This window comes from Oryza glaberrima, chromosome 1 (assembly GCF_000147395.1).
Source record: "Oryza glaberrima chromosome 1, OglaRS2, whole genome shotgun sequence".
In the NCBI taxonomy this organism is placed as follows: domain Eukaryota; kingdom Viridiplantae; phylum Streptophyta; class Magnoliopsida; order Poales; family Poaceae; genus Oryza; species Oryza glaberrima.
Window position 1 is genome coordinate 20,788,170 of NC_068326.1, and position 18,906 is coordinate 20,807,075.

The 18,906-nt window shown below is 41.9% G+C and overlaps 4 protein-coding genes across 4 annotated transcripts; 2 read left to right on the forward strand and 2 right to left on the reverse strand.

Moving 5' to 3' along the window:
* Positions 1-1,164: 1,164 nt before the first annotated feature.
* On the reverse strand, positions 1,165-3,375 carry LOC127761978 (uncharacterized). The gene is made up of 3 exons (XM_052286316.1): positions 3,062-3,375; positions 2,328-2,408; positions 1,165-1,882 (listed from the first exon to the last, which is right to left on the reverse strand). Exons 1-3 carry the CDS (start codon positions 3,221-3,223, stop codon positions 1,523-1,525), a joined length of 603 nt encoding a protein of 200 aa, XP_052142276.1. The 5' UTR covers positions 3,224-3,375; the 3' UTR covers positions 1,165-1,522.
* A 3,326-nt stretch (positions 3,376-6,701) lies between these two features.
* LOC127778847 (uncharacterized) lies at positions 6,702-9,054 on the forward strand. The gene is made up of 3 exons (XM_052305485.1): positions 6,702-6,957; positions 7,606-8,227; positions 8,568-9,054. The coding sequence occupies exons 2-3, from the start codon at positions 7,683-7,685 to the stop codon at positions 8,635-8,637; spliced, it is 615 nt and encodes a 204-aa protein (XP_052161445.1). The 5' UTR covers positions 6,702-6,957; positions 7,606-7,682; the 3' UTR covers positions 8,638-9,054.
* Positions 9,055-10,152: 1,098 nt separating this feature from the next.
* LOC127778853 (light-harvesting complex-like protein OHP2, chloroplastic) lies at positions 10,153-11,676 on the forward strand. The gene is made up of 2 exons (XM_052305497.1): positions 10,153-10,894; positions 11,396-11,676. Exons 1-2 carry the CDS (start codon positions 10,437-10,439, stop codon positions 11,508-11,510), a joined length of 573 nt encoding a protein of 190 aa, XP_052161457.1. The 5' UTR covers positions 10,153-10,436; the 3' UTR covers positions 11,511-11,676.
* LOC127778836 (putative pentatricopeptide repeat-containing protein At5g09950) lies at positions 10,787-15,646 on the reverse strand. The gene is made up of 2 exons (XM_052305473.1): positions 12,295-15,646; positions 10,787-10,916 (listed from the first exon to the last, which is right to left on the reverse strand). Exon 1 carries the CDS (start codon positions 15,602-15,604, stop codon positions 12,425-12,427), a length of 3,180 nt encoding a protein of 1,059 aa, XP_052161433.1. The 5' UTR covers positions 15,605-15,646; the 3' UTR covers positions 10,787-10,916; positions 12,295-12,424.
* Positions 15,647-18,906: the final 3,260 nt, after the last annotated feature.

Genomic DNA, 18,906 nt, shown 5'->3' on the forward strand with positions numbered 1-18,906 from the left:
AGTTGTATTGAAATTTGATAAAGTGTGGGTATTCTAATCTTTTGGTTTTGTATTGGTGCGTGGGTTGGGTGAAAAATGAATTTGTTTTTGGAACGAAGGGAATACTAAATTGCTTAGATTACTTGTTCTAGGTTATTTATTAAATTTATTTAACAAAATATTTAATTTATTCATAATCCACGGCAATAATATATTCTATAAATCCTAAATCCATGTGTAAACCCTAAATTACAAAACTACTAGGTTATTGCCACTATTCCATTGACATCGTGTCGAAAAAAAAGCATATCATATCATTGGATCCTGATCAGTTAGTAGTATTTACTTCGCATAAATATTAAACATAATAGAAGTTTAGTACTAGCTGTTTCGTTGTTACTTTAAGTTTGGCCCCTATCGTTTGGCTAAATACGGATAATACGCCATATAGCGTATTAGCAAAATAATAATAATTTATAGGTTAAACTTTTATATATTTTTTCTTAGCAACTTAAATGTAAATGCTGAAAAATAAACTTTTATGAAAAAACTTCAAAATCATATTCTAAAGTTTAAATTTTGGCATTGGTTGATGTTGAATAGAGAAAATGATGGAGGCCTTAGCCACAAGTATCTTTTGGCAAGGTGTACCATGATAGAAAAGTGTGACAATTAAATATTGGCCCTTGTGATAAATTTGTGTGGCAGTGAAGGAAATGACTATCTAACAAACTATGAGTGACGGAATAAGGCAACAAACAAAAAACACCTCACCGTTTTGCTTAAGCTGATACGGCTTATCAGTAAAAAGAAATACGAATAAACCTTTTATATGTTCTTAACAATTTAAAGTTAAATATTGGAAAACAAACCACAATAAAAACCTTTAAAATCAACTTAAAATTAAATCTTAAATTTTAAATTTTGGCTATAGCTTATAAGTTAGGCACAATAATCAATATCCTTATAGATAGACGTTGGTTGATGTGGCACAATTAAACTTCTTCAGCACTCTTGCATTGCAATAAACATTATTTTTGGTGCTACGGTAGCATGGCCCTACCAAAGTTGGGTGGCATTTTCCTCCTTTTTTTTCCCATCCATTTTCGGCTTTGATGGCCAAGCACAGCTTCCTCTCTCCAGGTCTCCATGCTTTACAGAATACTTGCATCAACCGGCTATCAGTACATCACAATGCAATTTTCATTTACATTCAAAATCTTTAACACGAAGTCACGAACACAGTTGGATATAAAGTATTCCTGATGGAACCCACGAACAAGTTGATTTCTCTCCAATCAGGCTTCAACAAAAATAGAAAATACAAAATCTTAAAAGCCTTAAAGAGAACCATTTCATCTGTGACTACAAGGCCGCACAGATGATAAGGTTTAGGAAAATACATAACATACAGCAACAGGAGACAACACTGGTATTGTGTTGCTGCCTGGTTGTGCATGCAGCATCTCACCACAATCCAGTCCAGTAGTATTCATTTTACCACAATCCACTTCAGTAGTATTCATTCTCACCACAATCCACTTCAGTAGTATTCGTTACCAGCGCTGTCCGAAACCATGTCCATTGAGGTGTCATTGGAGCCTCCAGAGTTGGTCTCCCTATTCTGCCCTGCAGAGTTTGTTTCTGCATTCCGGCCTCCATTACCAGATCCTTGGGTTAAATGATAGCTCTGAAGGCTCCGACGGACCGGGCTTGATAAAGCATTTGAGAAAATTGTATTCTTTGACTGATCACTGATGCTGGGTCTAGGCGCAAATCCTACTGTTGCTTGACCATAGGAACCAGCTGAGGGTTGGATGCTTGAGTTTGCAAACGGATTTGCACTATGCTGATGTACTCTGGGGGAAACATGTGGATCATTACCTCCATAATCCAACTCATGCTGTCAAAGATGAAAAATGTGTATATCAGTGACTAAAACAAAGTTCGAAACAGATGCAAGACATATTAGACAGGAAAGCTATCAAAACATTCTGGCTATCAAGTTCATGCTTCACAAAGTTTGATGGAACACAACTTGATTCCCATCAAACTCTGATATCTCCCATCTCATGGTAATGAGAGGCGTATTTCATAAAATTTTATTCTGTGAAGCATGGGTTGTAAGTTAGAAAAACTTGTTTCTAGTTTTGGATGACAATGCACAAACAGTAGCCTGAAACTCGCTTCCAAAGATAAAAGAAGTATTTTTTTTTTCACGGGAAAGAAAACTATCTGTTAAAGTTTGAGATGGATGATGCACAATCTGCATTTCTAAGCTAGTTCATACTCAAGTTATTAATAGAAAACAAGGCAGAACCATAAGGTAAGGAAATTCAAGGTTGAACCTGGATATGAGACATTATATCAGCCACCGTGAGCCTCGACTCTTCCTCATGCTTTCTCAATATCCACTGGTGGAGTTTTTCCTGCACAATTAAAAATGAAATCAACAAAAGTACATTTTCATGCAACTTATCCCATGACAGCAACTTTAAGTTCGACTAGACAAGCACTTGACAATGCTTTAACTGGTTATGGCGTCGTAGATAGAAGAGAAATCTTATCATGTTCTATGACCAACAAATACGAGTCCCAAAAGGTTGTTACCAAGTTCAATGTGAAGTTTTTGTTTATCTATCTTGTAGATATCCTCGCCATCTACCTATAAAGGATGAACCAAACAAAAAGTTTATACTATACTACTCTTGATTAGGATTATATCGTCGAAGCAAAGCCACCCAATTTCCATCAGGACAAAAAAAAGATACACCCTAGACATCTCCAAACGATTCCTACATTGCATCCTTTACTAGTGATATAGCACATCAGACGAACTTATCCACCATAAGATTCCGAATGACGATGTATGAGTGAATGAATGAATTAATCATATCTCTCCCACCACCATCGTCAAAGCTCCACGCTCCACCATTCATCCATACAGCAGAAACAATAATATAATAATAATATAAAAAAAACATGACGCGGAGGCGGAAGGAACCAATCGAATTCCCGACGACCGAACCGCGAGAGGTGGAGGGGGAGATGGGGGGAAAGGGAGGGAGGGAGGTGTACGGACGAGGGAGTGGCGCTCGCCGGCCTGGAAGGAGAGCTTCTGCTGGGCCATGGCCTGGGTGTAGAGCTGGGAGAGGGAGTTGGCGGCGCCGCAGAAGGTGGAGTAGAGCGTCCGGTCCGCCTCGTCCAGCCGCGGCGCCGCGTCCGTCTTCCTCTTCCGGGCCATCGCCGCCGCCGGAGATCGTGGGGGAGGAGGGAAGGCGGCGGATGGCGAAGGAGGGGAGAGGGTTTGCTGCTGCGAATTTTTTTTTTTCCTCCTCCTCCTCTCTTGTGATTTTTTCCCCCTCGTCTCCTCCTTCTTTCTCTCTAATTTTCCACGGGTGGGGTTATATTGGGGGTGCGTGCCCTTTTTCAAATGAATCGTGTGGCGTTTTTGGCTGTTTTTTGGTCAAATTCGGGAATCGGGAGGAGTTTTTGGTTTTTCTTTTTTGGGTTTGGGTTTGGTGTGGAGGAGGAGGTGAGTCACGTGACGCGTGATGATGGTGCCACGTTGGATTATAAGGGGGCAGCAGTAGAGATTGCAAGGCTTCGGGGATGTTTGGTTTATGACTAACCTTACCATAACTAAGTTTAGGCTAGTTGTGGCATGGTGGTATAAGTGTGGCTTAGAAATAGTTGGTCACAAGTGTGGTATACTTAGCTCTAAATTTAAGAGCATGACATGTGGGTCCTAAAGTTAAGAAAGTGTGGCATAACACAATTGCGGCAGCGAACCAAACATATACCTAAGAAACTGTGGCATGACTAAAGTGTGGTGTGGTAAAGTGTGGCAACCAACCAAACAACCCCTTTGTCCGTTGCCCCTGGTTCTGACTCCCCTCTCTCTCATTTTCTACGCGCACGTTTTTCAAACTGTTAACCATTGTATTTTTTTCAAACAAATTCTATACGAAAGTTGTTTAAAAACTTATATTGATCCATTTTTTTTAGAAAAATAGCTAATACTTGATTAATTACATGCTAATGGACCGCTTTTCCGTGCGGGGGACATTGGTTCCCAACTTAGGGTGCCGAACAGAGCCTTAAGAGCAAGTTTAATAGTGTAGCCATCTACTAGCTTCAAATCATTTATAGTCAATCTAATAACTAATTTATATAATAGTTAACTATAAATATATACTTTAAGATTAATAATTGGTTCCACCTGTCATACACACACAACATTTTAGAGTCTGTATTGCAGCTAGCTACAAATCTGTAGCCCGTTTTTCTTCTCTATTCTTTCTTATCTCCTTCACATAAGTTTATAGGTGACTTACAGTATATTATTATACCTGCTCTAATGGACCCCATGACCCAAGACCTACTGAGTTTTTACTCCGTTTTGAGTTACATACGATCTAATCATGGGTTTACTAGTAAGCAAAATTCTTACAAGTTGGATAGATGGATATGGGGTTTTTTAGCTACATGTACCCACTAACCTATGGGTAAAAAAAACTCGTATACCTAGATGTTTAGTTCTTTTGAACGTTGATGCATGGTTTAATTCTAGTATGGTTTGTTTACTTGTTATATACTACCCCTGTCCTAATTTAAGTGCAGTCGTGAATTTCCGTGTCTAATGTTTGATCATCCGTTTTATTTGAAAAATTTATGAATTTCTTTTTAAAAATAGTCACATGTAAAATACAATACTATTATGTTTTATCATCTAATAACAATAAAATACTAATCATAAAATTTTTCAAATAAAACGGACGGTCAAATGTTGGACATGAGCAATGCAAAACTGCACTCCTTTTGGGATAAAGGTAGTATGCTCTAATTTTTACATGGTTTTGTTTACTTGCTTTTAAATGTTAAAGATAAAACAACATAATAATGGTTGTCATCAGAATCGTCTGATTTTTTGCAAAATTATAAGTGCTCTAAGTTCGTGTAGATATGGATTTGGGTATGAGAAGAATTTTGCACCCGTGAGTAGATGTGGATGTTGGAGTAGGAGCTTTTAATTATCATGGATATGGGCATGGAGTAAGAAAACCCGATGGGTATAGACCCGTTGCCATCTCTAGCCAGGACAAGAGTCGATAGTCCTGCTGTGTTGTATGTTATTGTGGTGGGTCTTCTAGACTGGAGAATTCGCTTCAGCATGTTTAACAAACCAAAACAAAAATTCTAAATTTTACCATCCATAAACATTCGATTTCACATTTTACCATCGATAAACGATAAGTTACAAAAAAACCATGATACAAATAATTTTTAAGATATGCCAGTGATACAAGATAATTCGACATAAGTGATTATAGTTTAGTTCATTTGTCTCTAGCATCCTGTGAGACCCACTAAAAATTAAACAATCAGAATATTTGGTTATACCTCCTTCACAATCTCTTCTCGGTCATGTCATTTATCTCCGCCACATCATTTTAGCATTACCTCTTTCTCTCAACATGTATTTCTCTTGTGCCCTTCCTCTTAGTACTACCTCTTCTCCCAATGTGTATATCTCTCGTGGACATGCTCCTCACTCAATACCCAATCCCATTGTGGCGTCCTCTTAGCTCAATGTCCTTCGTCTAGTGTGCCAACGATCTACCAGTTTGTTATTTCTGAAAATGTATTTTTAGACTTTTTTATTCCCTAGCACAAGATCAAGATGTGTTCAGCTAGAAGTGGAAGAGCTCTGAGCAATACACTTCTAAATTTGCATACGCTACACTCTTCGTCGGTAGGTAACTCTTTCCACGTGTGTCGGTATGGAAAAATCATGCACCTCCCAGATGCAAATACCTCTCGTGGTTGGTCGTACAGAACCTATGCTAGACCACGGACATGCATAGCAAGATAGGTTTACCGCACCCTCCTAGGTGCGTCTTCTCCGATCAAGATGATGAGACGATTAATCATCCTCTCGTTAAGTGCCCAAGTCGTGCCATTTCTGGTGGCTTATCATGAACGCAATCTAGCGGCCTCAATGCATTCCCTCTAGCCAGCAATATATCCTTCCTGTGCGTGGTGGTGTGGTAGCAGGAAAATAATTGGTAAGGCACATAGAAAGGGGTTTGATACGATGGTCATTCTAGTAGTTATGGCCATTTGAAAAGAACATAACAACGCGGTGTTTAATAACTAGTGTAGAAGTTAAAACCATGTAGCTCACGACGCGATAGAAGAGGTTGTGCTCTAGCGCTCAACTAGAGTGTTGATATAGCACAGTCACCATGGCTAGAAGGTCGTTGAATTTGATAACGCGAGATATAGTCCTACTAGAACCACCTTCCTCCCCTCCTTCTCTTTTCTGTTATGTTCTCCCTTTTCTTTTTTCTGTTTCGGAGTTCAAGTGATGCATAAACCTTTCCATCTTACACTTGTTCCCAAGAAAGATATTTTTTATTCAATTGTTTCGAACAAGAAAATCACAATGTTTTATTTGAGTCACTCCAATGTATAAATCAAACCAAATCAATTCAATTCAATTCACTTCAATTTTATTTAGGAGAACCCCCCTGAGTTAGAACTTTAGAAATGTCCGTTTTACCCTTACCTATGATCACCAAGACACCCACCCGCTTTGGACGGAAAAGGAGAGAGTGCAGTACAGTGGGCGTCAGGAATTTTTAAAAAGTCTCTGAAGAAAATGGCGAACGACCAAAATGCCCCCGCGCCCCCCTTTCTCTCCTCCCTTCCTTCCTTCCTTCCCACACCTCCCCACTCTCTCTCGCCAACCTTCTCTCTCCCGATCTGCGCCGCCGCCGCCACCTCCCGCCGCCGGACTCCGGCGAGCAGCCCCCCCCCCCCCCCCCCCCCCGAAGCCACCCCACAGCGCATTCCACCTCCCTTCCCTTCCTTCCTTCCCCGTCGCGCGCGCGCGCGAAGCTGGTCTCTAGGAGGGGGGCGACTTTAGCCTGCCTCCCCCCCCACACCCAATCCTCGACTCGGATCGAGCTGAAGGTATACGCATTCTTCTTCTTCTTCTTCTTCTCTCTCGTCTCCCTCCCATCCCTCCTCCTCTTCTTCTTCTTCTTCTTCGCCGCCGCCACTTCGTCACCCCGCCGTAGATTGGAGATCCGTCCGGACCTGTGATGGTTTCTTTTTTTTTCTTTTCCCCGATTAGCGCATCCGATTTCGTTGATAGCAGTTCGTCTCCGGATTTCGATTCGATTTGGGGGGGGGGGGGGGGGGGGGGGAAGCTTTGCGGGCGTGTGATGCTGTTTAGGCAGTAACTAGTTCTTTTCAGGCCTGCAATTATTGGCTCGACTAAAGATGGAAACTGTAGATATGATTGGAAACCTTTTGTTGACTGTGCTAGCAGCCAATAATTGATAGGGGCCTTGGTTGGAGAGCGAAGACCTAGTGGAGTTAAAGATGTCTATGAACAAATGTAGGCTGTTTCTTTAATTGCTCGCTACCGAGATCAGATGGTAGATGCCAATAGCCATTTGACAAAAGAGAGCTGTGGAGCTAATCTATCTCTTAGTCTCAATTACTGTGATTCTGTAGGATAGTGGAGCCTATATATATATTTATATTGATTGCAAATTTGTGAGTTTTGTGAGGGGATGAATCTGATTTTTGCTTTTGCTTTCATTTGCTGTGTAGTGTGCTAGATGATGAAGAGGAGGTGCCTCAAGCAGACCACGATATTGTAGCTTATGGTTCCTTGATGAGCAGTGAAAATGCTGCTGGCTGTGGAAGGAGGGGGCTTTTTCTCGTCGTCGGCTTCAGGGTACAGCCATGGCCTTGCCCTTCTGCTTCTTGGGCGGAAAGATGAAGAGAAGCCTGTCAAGGTATCCCCGTGGAATCAGTACCGACTAGTCGACCGGGAAGCTGAGCAGGTGTATCATCTGGCTTCCAGGAAAGACCAAGCTCCTGGTAAATGTGCCCCGTTTATCTGCTTTGGCCGTGCAGCTGCTGGGCTTGAGGGGGCGTCTCCTCCAAAACTGAGTTCAGGGAACACATCAGGGAGTTCGTCCGAAGAGTCGTCTGCTTCAGCAAACGAAGGAACTAATGGTTCATTAACTGGAAATGAGAAAAAGGGTTGCCTTAAGAGCAACTCAAGAAGGGATTCCTTAGAGCATTGTATAGTGGTAAGTGAAGGTGAAGAGCCACGAGAGTCACTGGAAGAGGTTCAAACCTTGAAATCTGGCATGGAACGAAGAAAAGTTCAATGGACTGATACGTGTGGAAAAGAGCTTTTTGAGATAAGGGAATTTGAAGCTAGGTACAGTCTGAAAATCCTATCCCCCTCCCCTTATGTCAGGTGTATTTGCAGAAAATTTATTGAGTTCATGATTTGCACTCAACTTTTTTTTTGTTCTGCGGGAGAACATGATTTGCACTCACTTATTCATACATCAGACTAGTCCCCTCATGTTAATTAATGCTGATTGTTTATGTGCTTATTGAAACTTTGGGCTACTTTTACAATCTCTCTTCATCACTGCAACATCTTTAGGCTTGTTAGTTAACCTTCAACGTATATTACTTTATTACTATGTTTTTATACTTATGGTTTGTTATAGCTGTAACACTATCTGATCTTTTGGTGATTATTTCAACAGTGATGAAGGTTTGTCAGATGATGATATGGAGAATGAGGGTTTCAGGAAATGTGAGTGTGTGATTCAGTAGGTTTAATGCCTGTACATTGCGCAATGGAATCGATGCTTCTCGTGTAGCTGAAGTTTTGCTGGCTAGATATGCTTGCGCTGGTGATTTCTCATCGATCAGGGTAAGATACCTGTGGATTCAAGACAAGGAGTCATGGTTGATTTTATGTCTTTTGCTGAATTATTTGCTGGTGAAATGGTGGTTGTGTTTAGCTAATCTGCACACGTTAGGGTTACAGTTTTGATTCCCCACTGTACCATATCAAGATCTTAACTGCTCAATTTCTTGTTTTCACCTTTCTTTCCCTTCACTTTGGTGCTCTCAAGTTCCAATGTACTATTTCCGTACAAGTCTGTCTAGTTAGTGTTGTAAGGGATGTTGGATCTCTACTATATTGTTTTGCTTCTCTCCTCACATGTTAATTGATGGATTTGTTGACATTTTTTGTTCAAGTTGTTATGTTAATGCCTTGATGGCTGAGTGATGCCATTGTAAAGAAGGATCATGCACTTTTGGTTATGTTGGGCCTGTTTGGTATAAATTCAGCTCTTAGATCCAACCTACCTGAGCTGGAGCTTAACCAAAAATTGGAGCGGAGCGGGATGAATCGCTCCAAAAATTTGTACTGTCGAGGTGGAGCGGTGAAAACGTTGCTCCATGGCTCCACTTGGAAAATAATTACAGCGCTACCCGTTATGTGCCATGCGAATATTCATTCTTCAGAAAGCGAAGCGGGGGAAAAGGCCCTAGAAAATGAGCGTTGGTCTCTAGCAATTTGGATAAATTATGTGCTCCAACAATAGATTGAGGTGTTCCCCAACTAGCTAAACTTAAACGAGTCATTTTTACTAATAAGTACATAAGTCAAGAACCACTTATACGAAGTACTTGGTGAAAAGAACATGCGCTCTACACAGACACAAGTGCACAACACCAAGTGAAGGTAAACATAAAAAAAATTGGCCAAAAGAAAGGACAAAATTGACAGTCTCTCTCAGGATACATACTGCCTGCAATTTTTTTCACTTGCAAAAACGGCTAGAGCCGAGTCCAAACTGAATTCCACTCGCATACCAGGTGGCGCATATACTTCCTCCATTATTAGACACTTTTCCTTCATGTTTATATATTTTGACCAACCCCACTTTTTTGGCAACAAATTTGTATATATTTGAAATATGCCATATCACCGAAGTATGCTGCATGTAAAATATAATCGTTCGATTCTCTTTCAACAAAATATATACCGATAATTTATAAGTTATTGTTGGTCGAAGTTACCAGTGACAAGCAAATGGGAGCAGGAGTATAAAAAAATACTATGGTAAATTTTATAAAATAACCTTTTTTAAAACGGTACAATAATTGATTACGGCTTATACTTTGGGACGAAGGAAGCATTAGCCCATGCAAAATGAACACACCCCCACCCCCACACACATCACTTCCAGTATACTAGTATGCAGATCAGATGACAAGTTCGCACGGGCTGACAGGGACAATCGGATGGAGCAGAATGTCTGAACGCGCTGCGCCCATGTCGAGTCCCTGAAAGCCTCACAAGTCACAACCCAAACAAACTCGCCATCATACACAACCCCAAACTTTGCAGCTCAGCTGAGGCGTTGGCTGCCTTGCACCACCTCTGTTTGGAGACTCGCTTCTCGCTTGGCAGTTGGGCACCACCACACACTCTTATCCACACCGGGGCCGCGTGCGTGTGTCCAAACCTTCTCCACGCATTTCCTTCCCTCCATTTCCTTCCTTCCAAGAACAAAGCAAGGGGAAGCCCCTCCTCTCTCCCTTGCAGACAAGAAGCTATGTCTCTGGCTCCCTCCATCCCTTCCATCAAGGTGAAGGTGGGAGGCGTCGCGGCCGTCGCGGTCTCGCCTCCTCGCCACCGGGCATGCCGGTCGTCGTTCGCCGTGATCAGGAGCTCCAAGGCGGAGGGGGCGCCCAGGAGACCCGCCGCGCCGCCGCTGTCGCCGCCGCCCAAGACGCCGACTCTGTCCACACCTCCGACGCTGTCCCAGCCGCCCACCCCGGTGAAGCCGGCTGCGCCTTCGTCGTCGCCGCCGCCGTCGCAGGATCCTGAGCCGAAGCAGGCCGCGGCGCCGGTGGCTGTGGCGGCGCCCGCGGCGGCGGGGGCCGTGACGTTGGAGTACCAGAGAAAGGTGGCCAAGGATCTGCAGGATTACTTCAAGCAGAAGAAGCTGGACGAGGCTGACCAGGGTCCCTTCTTTGGGTTCTTGGGCAAGAATGAGATTTCCAATGGAAGGTACGTTTGCCCTGCTCCCCCCCTGAAAAGATTCAGGAACAAATTTGTCAATGAAAAAAATTCTCTTGATTATCTGCATGATTGTTAGAAATTAGGCGATGAAATCGAGTAATCAGTTCATGAAACAGGAATACCTGTTGACCTACTTAGCTGCAAATTGGTGAGACGGAAATACAGAATGATCGTGATGTTAGGTTGTCACAAACAGCATGCGCTCAAATAGCCATAGCCCATAAGTCTTGAGTTTGATTTGTTTCTAACATGTTTCAAAGTGGGTAAGAACTAGCCCTAGTATGGCTACTGCAAACCGTCATATCAATTTCCTCTTGTGTAATCACTCATAACTACAACTGGTAAAACATGTCGAGTGTGCCAGCTTGACCAAAATGTTGCAACAAATAAATAAAAGCAGGGTGACCTAGACTTAGGTTCAGTGTTTTGTTGAATAGGGTAAGATTTGCTTGTTTACTAATGGTGATTCTGATCATCAAAATCTCGCAGATGGGCTATGTTTGGGTTTGCAGTAGGGATGCTAACAGAGTACGCAACCGGCTCGGATTTTGTTCAACAAGTGAAGATCCTTCTCTCCAATTTTGGGATTGTGGATTTGGACTGATCGCGGATGTTTGACGTTATTGTTCTGTATAAGCATGAAGTACAATGTATCTTCTTTTATCCGACATATAGAAAGATCAATCTTGCACATTGTTATATACTTGACTGCATTTGTGATGGCCTGTCAGTTTTTGATGAATGTCAAATCCACTTTTCAGTTTTTCTTCTTTGCTTATCTACTTGAGTTTTTCTCATGGATAAGTATAAACTGGTTATTTGATTAAGGTCTACATAAATTCTAAAGAGCTTGCCTAGACTAATGCGTAAAAGGTTCAAATTGAACTATAACTTTTGCCAAATACTCATGTGACTACAGCTGAATCTGAAATGAGCCTGGTTTTTATTAAGTTAGATGATCATTTCTAAAGTAAGAAATTGAATTATTAAAATGGTACAATTGACACATCCAAACCATAATGTACTAAACACATAATCATGCCTACAAAATTGGTGGCCTGGTGACGAGCAGCCTAACTAAAACTAGCTATTCACACAGGTCATTGATGTCTCACAAATAGTCTTCTCTGGGTTGCTACGGGAAGATAATGACTCTAGACTAGCATAGATTCTAGCCATAATTACTAGACCTCTAAAGCTCTGAGTCGCATATCACAGCAAACCACACCAACAATGTCAGTATTCATATTTGACACTCAGTATAAATCGAAGTCAAGTGAACACTATTTATTAGGTTAAAGTATTCATCAGGTAGAGAACCATTAGCAACTTACTCGGAGAAAGGGAAATGAACTATTAGTACCCAACGGTTAAGGGATGATAGGTACCTGGTGAGAAGTGATATTCACCTCAAATATGAAAAGTCCAGGAAAACCATGTACCTAGTAATCAAGTACCCAAACCTCAAATTTGTGTAGTTAGGAAAAGCCTGTTCCTGGTACCAGCAGTATAAACAAGTTACCAGTAGTCCCCACAAGAACATTTCCCATCCTTGAAATGATGAAATCGGATTGAATCCCTTAAAATGATTTGCCGACCAACAATCTGAGAAATGTATCTGAAAGCTGTATGGCAATCTCCGCAAACCCGAAGGTTCTTCATGATCCTTATGGGGCCACCTGAGGAGGAACGAGTCAGAACAAAAGCAACCGCAAGCTTTTCACTGTGATATCTTAGCAGTTCTTCTTTGTTCTCTTCTTCAAGATCATGTAAAACATATTCTGTCAGTGGAACATAACCTGCATTCCTTATCTTCTGAATAAAAAAGTTGAGCTTCTCATAGATTTCTATGGTGTTTGGATGTGACCTGTCACCAGCAATGAAGGTATGAACTCCATCAGTTAAGGTTACCCAACTGCGACCGGCCTCTTTTTTCACTGCTGCTCCCTTCATTGCAGCCCGGGCTTTGGCTGTGTCTTCCCACCTTCCTATTGCTGCATGAAACTTAGATGCAAGAACATAATTTACAGGATTTTGAGGTTCTAATTCCAAAAGCATCCTTGAAGCTTCTGTCCCCAGATCTATCTTAGCCCTGTGTTTTGATTGTTGACAAGCAACTAATACCGTCCTCCATATGAGAGTATTTGGTTTCATTGGCATTCTTTTCATGTACTCCTGTATCTTATCAAGCTCCCCAGCTCGACCAAGAAGGTCTATAACACAAGAATAATGCTCAATCCGAGGTAATATACCATAATCCTCCATCAATTCAAAGTAGTCAAGGCCTCTTTCAACTAAACCAGCGTGACTACAGGCAGACAAAACACTCACAAACGTGACATGGTCTGGACTTTCTCCGCTCTCTTGCATTTCCTCAAATATCTCCAAAGCTTTCCTTCCGAGACCATGTCTCGCATAACCAGAAATCATGGAGTTCCATGAGAACTCATTTTTCTGACTCATGGAATGAAATACCTTTGAAGCATAGTCTATCCTTCCACACTTGGAGTACATATCAACAAGAGCACTCTCGACCACAACATCTGATTCCAAGTGTGACCTTAAACCAAAAGCATGCATCTCCATTCCACGCTCCAATGCTGCCACAGAAGCACATGCATTCAGTACAATGGAGAAGGTGCAGTGATCCATCATTTGTTCACTATGCATCATAAGCCAAACACAGTCCATAGCTTCCTGCAGATGTCCATTGTAGATGTACCCTGAAATCATTGAATTCCATGAGATAGCATCCCGTCTGCCAGACATTCTAGAAAACAGCCGCTCACAGGAATCCACATCTCCTGACTTTGCATAGCATGACATGAGTGCATTATCTACTGCATTATCTTCTGTAACTCCATGCTTCAGCATGACAGAATGAATCTGCTTTCCAAGTTCAAGAACAGATAATGGAGTCAAAGCAGCTAGAAAGTTAACAAACGTCACTTTGTTTGGGACCAAACCACTCTTCATCATATTGGAGAAAACTTGTACAGATTCAGTAATAGGTGCTTGTGAGCTCGCCATAACACCCATGATAGAATTCCAAGAAACTACATCATGTGCAGACATAGAATTGAAAATTTCCCAGCATTCTGACATCCGCCCACATTCTCCATACATTTTAACAAGAGCATTTGAAACAGAGGTATCTAAATATAGTCCCCATTTTACAGCATCACAGTGCAATTGTTGGCCTGCAGCTAAAAGTCCCAAACCAGCACAGGAACTTAAGCCACTAATTGCTGCAAAGTTTGATGGACCTATACTATTTTGTCTCATTAAACAGTAATTCATCATTGCTGCTTCACAGTATCCATTTTGATCAAGAGCAGTGATAATGGTATTCCATGAAATCCGATCCCTTGCTTCCATCAGCTGAAAAACTCTACATGCTTTATCAATGGCACCACACTTGGCATACATATTAACTAGACCATTACTAACTGCAATTTTCCTATAAATATGTCCAGCTCTGAGCACATGTGCATGGACTTCCCTACCTTTCCTCAACCCTTGTTCTACTGTAGAAAACTCAGCTATTGCACTAAGCAACACAACATATGTATCCACGTTGACAGCAGCGGAATCCCTTGCTCCCATGAAAATCTCTGCTGCCGCTTCACCATGTTGCTGCTTGACCAAACCCGCTATCAGACCATTCAAAGTAACTGCATTTCTCTCTTTCAGACCGAGATAAATGTCCTTTGCTTCATCAAGCATGCCATGTCTCGCAAATGCACTTACTAGAGCACTGCCCACATACAGGTCACTTGAGCAGCCAGATTTGAGCACCCTCACAAACAATTGATCAAGCAGGCCCAAGCTGCATGAGGAAAGATATGTCGCGGTGATTAAGCTCCCAAAAGTATGCTCTGTCGGCCTCAACTCGATCCCCGAATCATCATACTGCATAGCCCTGAACAGAGTAAACGTACAAATTGCATCCCCTTTCTTTGCATACACAGACATCAAGGCGTTCCATGTGATCAAGTCCCTGACTGGAGTGGTATCAAACACACGCTGTGCCAGGATCGGCGGACCAACGGAGCAACTGCCATACATAGAGATCAGGGCATTGCACACCGTGGTGTTTGAAGTGAACTCTGTCTTAGAGACCAACCCATGGACCTGCACGGCGAAGCCCAGCCGGTCCGGCCCGGAATCCTGGCACGCCCGGAGCACGCTGCCAAAGGTGAACGACGTAGGCCTGCACCCCGGCCCCTCCCGCAGCATGGCGCAGAACAGCGGGAAGGCATCCTCGGGGAGCCCGGACAGCACGTGCCCGGAGATGAGGCAGGTCCAAGAAACGGCGTTCCGGCCCGGCATTCCGTCGAACACCCTGCGCGCGGCGTCCAGGCGCGCGCCCTTGGCGTACGAGTTGACGAGGTGGTTGGCGAGGAAGAGGTCATGGGTGAGGCCCCTCTTGACGACCTCGAGGTGGAGGCTCTCCGGCGAGGCGTCGCAGCCCGGGCGTCGGCCGCGGAGGAGGACGTCGTCGTGAGGATGCGGCCGCGAGAGGGGAGGCCGGTCCGGCGTGGGCGTGGGCGGGAGGCGGTGGGCGAGGAGGTCACGGAGCGGAACCGGAGGAGGGAGACGGCGAGGTGGCGGCGGTGGAGGAGAGGCCGCGGCGGCGGCGGAGGAGGAGGAGCGGCGGAGTGTGAGGGGAGGTAATGGCGGGAGCTTGCGGTGCATGGGGGTTTTCGGTGGAGAGAACGCAGAATGGAAAGGGAAGCGTATTCCCCGAAGGCGTTTCCACTTTCCCTCTTTTTTTTTTCCTTTTATCTCCGCGACGGTGAAGAATGGACACTCCCTTTGCAGGAATGAAAACGGATTAGAAACGGACAGAAACTAGCTTTATCATATTCGTTTTCATATTTTTTTTAATCGGAATCGGAATTGAAAACTCGGATACGGAAATGAAATTGAATATTATCGAATACAAATACGGAGCGAATACGAGATGGAACGAATACGGTAGTGAATATTTACCGGAAACGGACAGAAACTAGCTTTATCATATTCGTTTTCATATTTTTTTTGAATCGGAATCGGAATTGAAAACTCGGATACGGAAATGAAATTGAATATTATCGAATACAGATACGGAGCGAATACGAGATGGAACGAATACGGTAGTGAATATTTGCCGGTATATAAAAAACCCCTCAAATTGAGTTTCTTGATCAAGAGATATCGCTTATTATTTTAGTTTAACATCTCCAACATTTATATCGTCAATTTTGTAGATGGTCCCACAACCATATGTGAAAATCGATTTTCATGGTTGTTCCTCTAAGAGATCCATATGCAAAAATAATTATCATTTTCTATTCCCAAGACCTTTTACTATATGTATAACTTAATTACTTATCATTGTATAAACTGGAGATGTTATTTATTTTATTTCACATTTTCAAAACTTGTAATATTTGTTTTATACTTTAAATGCTTTCAAATACAAATGTTATAAACTACAAAGTGGTAGATCCCGTTGAGCTCTACAACTTTGATGTGGAACACATCTCCATCAGATGTCGTTTGAATTGTAGATCTGAGATTTTGTAAAAAATAATATGGTATATTATAATAAATATTTAGACCCTTAAATGAACCCAAATAATAAAATAGTCAATAAGAAAGTTGTAGATCTCATCAAGCTCTACAATGTTGATATAAAGTTTGTCTTCATCTGATTCCGTATGAAAAAGTTAGGCAAAATTTGCTACATGACAGCCAAAATTTGTGTAATTTGCTGATAGACATCGTGAAAACGTGTTGCGGCTGAAAGACACTCTAAAAAATGGTAATTTGCTGGAGGACACTTCCAACTTAATCGGAGAGAGAAATTTTTCAAAAAGACAATAATGACCCTAGGGTCAAAAGCTTTTTGAGCCGAGACTAGAATGAAAATGAAATATGGTGTATGCTAGTGATGTACTTTGGGCTATGGCAAATGTAGGGTTGCATAATTTCCAAATTTTTACTCTAACACCATGTTTGAAGCATGTGGTCAAAGGGGCATTCTCGTCTTTTTTGGAATCCATCTTTTCAATTGAGCTAAAAGTGTCATCCAGCAAATTACCAGTTTTTTAGAATGTCTTTCAGCCATGACACGTTTTTTCGATGTTTATCAGTAAGTTACACAATTTTTGGGTCTCATGTATTAAAATTTGCCAAAAAGTTATGTATATATACGTATTTTTTTCTAAATTTGCTCAATGTCTGCAGATATTCGAAAAAAATTCCGGATAGTTTCCGACCGTTTTCCGATTCCGACAGATAGTACCCTTGCTGTATTCATTTTCGTTTCCGAGAAAAAAAATCCGAATTCGTTTCCGAATCCGAGAATTTCCGGATAGTCCCAACCGAAACTATCCAAATCTGAAAAATGGTCCGAACGGATGGAAACTATCCGAAGCAGTTTCAACCCTATCCCTCTGTATATATAAAAAAAGAACATAAGACATAGATGTGACATATCCTAATACAATGAATCTGGATAGATATATCACATATGTGCTTGGTTTGTTTTAGACGGAGGGAATACTTGTTAGCATAACACGTGGCATTATACGAGTCAATAAAAATGGGGTAGGATGTCAAAACAATCGAAGCAAGCCAATTAGCCAAAAGGTTAATGCACAGGCAATCTCATTCTCGCACTCCTATGCCTTTTAGTTCCCACTCTTCTTATATCTTGTTTGATTTATCTCCGTGAAAAGGAATTGGAGGGGATTGAGCCAGCTAGTCTGGAAGTTCGGGAGAAGAAACCCGAGAAAATAGTCCCCCAATGGGATTTTCCCTGTGAGACACCCCACACCTAGGGGAACCTACTCCCACGGGAGGAAAAAACCCATATACAATTTGGGACTTGGAATGGACTAGGAAAAAGAAAACATATGTGCTTAAAAATAATAAAAATCTATAATGAGTATAAGAAAATTAAGATAGTTCAAAAACAAACCTTAAAAACCATAAGAAAATTTTATGAGAACGACAAAAACTTCTGAAAATTCATAGAAAATTCCATAAAATTCATAGAAACTCAAGAAATTAATTAAAAAACTAAAAAAACCCAGAATATCATACAACTTTATTCAACCATCCGCAGTTAAAATAAGTTGAACCTAGATCAAAATGATATAACAAAATGATATTGACAGTATGAACCCAATCAAACAAGTAGCAGTGCATGCATTTCTTTTAACATTCTTGTCGTCCTATCAACACAAGAACAAGTCTTCTGAACACCAATTCCAATGTACAGTGCAGTTCACACAAGCAGACATATACTTCTCAAGCCATCTATAACTTTTCAGTCAAAAAAGAAAAAAAGAAATACTAGCAGGTGCACCTCCCGCTGTACAAAAAATCATACTTTAAACTTGATATTGCGTCTATACAATTAAAAGCATATGGCCAACAGTTCTACTACTACATTGCATTTAAGAACATCCCCAGGAGATCCTCCATTAATATTGATCTTGCATACCAGGATAACATGCCAAGTGCACGTGACATTTCTCAGCAATCTTCAATAGCATATAAAAAAGATGGGATCGCCATCGCTCGACTCGAACTCACATAAAAACCAATCTTTTTCCTAGACCTACTCTACTAGAAAAACCATTTTTTCCCGACGATGTCATTTTTTTTTCCAGGCGGGTAGGTTTCTCGGAGCTAAATGACCGCTTGCGAAAATGACAACCGTGGGATGAGATAGTTGTCCGCCTGCAAAACTCTATTTTCGCAAGCGGACCACTTAAGCGGTATGCCTGCAAAAATACCCTTTATTTTTTTAGGCGGACTGTGAAAATTGACGTGGCATATAAATAGGAGCCACATCGCTAATTTTTTTTCCTAAGTCCTACCTCCTTTCTTCTCCCTCACCTCTCCTCTCCCTCGGCAGCCCTCAGCTATCCTCTCCCTCTCCCTCAGCGGCCATGGGCGTTCGGTGGCAGGGGCTGTGGGATCCAGCGACGGCGAGGCGCGGG

Bases quoted from the DNA above. Each gene is read 5' to 3' on its own strand.
- LOC127778847 (XM_052305485.1), top strand. From the start codon at position 7,683: ATGCTGCTGGCTGTGGAAGGAGGGGGCTTTTTCTCGTCGTCGGCTTCA. The intron at 8,228-8,567 runs GTACAGTCTGAA...TTATTTCAACAG, and splicing joins ATAAGGGAATTTGAAGCTAG to TGATGAAGGTTTGTCAGATG.
- LOC127778853 (XM_052305497.1), top strand. From the start codon at position 10,437: ATGTCTCTGGCTCCCTCCATCCCTTCCATCAAGGTGAAGGTGGGAGGC. The intron at 10,895-11,395 runs GTACGTTTGCCC...AAAATCTCGCAG, and splicing joins AATGAGATTTCCAATGGAAG to ATGGGCTATGTTTGGGTTTG.
- LOC127778836 (XM_052305473.1), bottom strand. From the start codon at position 15,604: ATGCACCGCAAGCTCCCGCCATTACCTCCCCTCACACTCCGCCGCTCC.
- LOC127761978 (XM_052286316.1), bottom strand. From the start codon at position 3,223: ATGGCCCGGAAGAGGAAGACGGACGCGGCGCCGCGGCTGGACGAGGCG. The intron at 2,409-3,061 runs GTCCGTACACCT...TTAATTGTGCAG, and splicing joins CCGGCGAGCGCCACTCCCTC to GAAAAACTCCACCAGTGGAT. The intron at 1,883-2,327 runs GTTCAACCTTGA...CATCTTTGACAG, and splicing joins ATATAATGTCTCATATCCAG to CATGAGTTGGATTATGGAGG.